The sequence below is a fragment of the Rhinopithecus bieti genome, unplaced genomic scaffold, assembly GCF_001698545.2.
Source record: "Rhinopithecus bieti isolate Rb0 unplaced genomic scaffold, ASM169854v2 scaffold_37617, whole genome shotgun sequence".
NCBI classification, from domain to species: domain Eukaryota; kingdom Metazoa; phylum Chordata; class Mammalia; order Primates; family Cercopithecidae; genus Rhinopithecus; species Rhinopithecus bieti.
Genome location: NW_016815545.1, coordinates 51,057 through 53,014, shown reverse-complemented (window position 1 = coordinate 53,014; position 1,958 = coordinate 51,057). Strand labels below are relative to the sequence as shown.

The 1,958-nt window shown below is 52.7% G+C and overlaps 1 protein-coding gene across 1 annotated transcript in view; it reads right to left on the bottom strand.

Annotated features, from left to right (window-relative positions):
- Positions 1 to 1,089: 1,089 nt before the first annotated feature.
- Positions 1,090 to 1,958, bottom strand: part of LOC108516075 (serine hydrolase-like protein) — a 20,858-nt gene continuing 19,989 nt past the window's right edge. The window contains exon 10 of the mRNA XM_017853383.1: positions 1,090 to 1,203. Coding sequence (XP_017708872.1) covers positions 1,090 to 1,203 — 114 coding nt within the window. The remainder of the gene's footprint in view (positions 1,204 to 1,958) is intronic.

The window sequence follows — 1,958 nt, the reverse complement described above, 5'->3', positions numbered from 1 at the left end:
GATTAGCCAGGAGACAGCAGCCCTCCGAACCCAGACTCTGTCTCCCCTTGAGGTCACAGATGTTGAAGTTGGAATCTCACTCCTTCCCCTGACTACATCCTAGACTGGGCTTCAAGACCAGTGAGGCCTGTCCCCATTTCTCGAGAGACTGAGAGACAAAGTATAAAGACAAGTGGGCGCAGGGGACGGGCACTCAGGCTCAGCATATGAGAACCCACAGCTCTCTTAGTTCCCTCAGTATTTATTGATCATTATCTTTACCATTGCCCCTAAGGTAATAGTGGGGGGAGCGTCAGTACGAAAACATGTGAACAAAGGTCTGTGTCATAAGTTTAAGGAAAGGTGCTGTGCTTTGTTGTGCACGTATACAAACATAGGCGTGCATTAAAGAACAGTATTGCAACCAGCATTTCTCACTTCCAGCTGTAAGGTGGTTTCCTCCTATCTCAGTAAATGGACCATACAATTGGGTTTTACACGGAGACATTCTATTCTATTCCCAGGGATGAGCAGGAGACAGCTGCCTTCCTCTTAACTGCAAAGAGGCCTTCCTCTTTTACTAATCCTCCTCAGCACAGACCCTTGACGGGGTGTGGGACTGGGGAAGGGCAGGTCTTTCCCTTCCCAGGAGGCCATCTCTCAAGCTATCACATAGGGAGAAACCTTGGACAGTACCTGGCTTTCCTAGGCAGAGGTCCTGCGCCTTCTGGAGTGTATTGTGTCCCTGGATACTTGAGATTAGAGAATGGTGGTGACTTTTAACAAGCATACTGCCTTCAAGCTCTTTTTTTAACAAAGCACATTCTGCATAGCCCTAAATCCATTAAACCTTGAGTCAGCACATCACATGTCTCTGCAAGCACAGGGTTGGGACTAGGGTTACAGATTAACAGCATCTCAAGGCAGAAAACTTTCTCTTAGTACAGACAAGATGCAGTCTCTTATGTCTACTTCTTTCTACATAGACACAGTAACAGTCTGATCTCTTTTCCTCACAGGCCTGGCCTTGCTGCGGGGCTCGGGAACTCACATTCCCAATATTGAGTCTGGCAGCACGAGGTCTTCATAGTTCCAGGCCCAGAGCTACAGCTAGGCTGTGAGCGTGTGTTTGCGCTGTAAGAAGGAGCTGATGATACTGGCCACGTGCTGGGGTTCGCTCATGTGGACATAGTGATTGCCTGGAATTTCTACAAACTGGAACCGCTGGAGGAGAGAGAGGGTGTGTGGTGAGGTGTGGCCAGAGGAGCCTAGGGAGCTCCATAGGCCCTGGGATCAGGGCCCTCCCACAGCCTTCTGGCTCCCTGCAGGGCAGGAGCACCTCCCATGGTGAGTTTCCCACACTCTCAACGTCTTGGAGCTGGGTCAGTCCATAGTACTCCAGGAGGTGTGTAAGCCCTGGGGACTTGGAGGCCTCCCAGCTGAGTTGTGAAGTTGCATGGCGGGGAGAGGGAGGGGAACGGGGACATGACAGGAAGACAGGGCGGGGCTAAGGCCAGGTTGGCTGTGATTGTATTAGAGGAGGTCCCCTTGAGAACAGATAATGAGATGGGGACCTGAGCAGCCTGCAGACTTGTGTGCCTGCCTTCAAGAAGCCAGACGGGAGGGCCCTGCCTAGGTGACCGGCCAGCCACAGGTGCGCTTCTTCCCTTTGTGACAACACCAGGAAACCTGCAGAGGCCCCAGAGTCAGGTGTTTGTGGGTAGGTGACCGTGAATCACCAGGTGCTCCCAGGAACCCGGGCACAGCCACCCCCACCTACAGCCAGCACACCCACTGGCACGATGGGTGCAGAGGGATGAGGCAGCCAGGTGTTCTGCTGTGGTTTGGGAGCCTATAAAATGTGAGACTAGGCTGGGTACGGTGGCTCCTGTCTGCAAAAGCAGCACTTCAGGAGGCCAAGTCGGGCAGATCGCCTGAGGTCAGGAGTTTGAGACCAGCCTGGCCAACATGGTGAAATC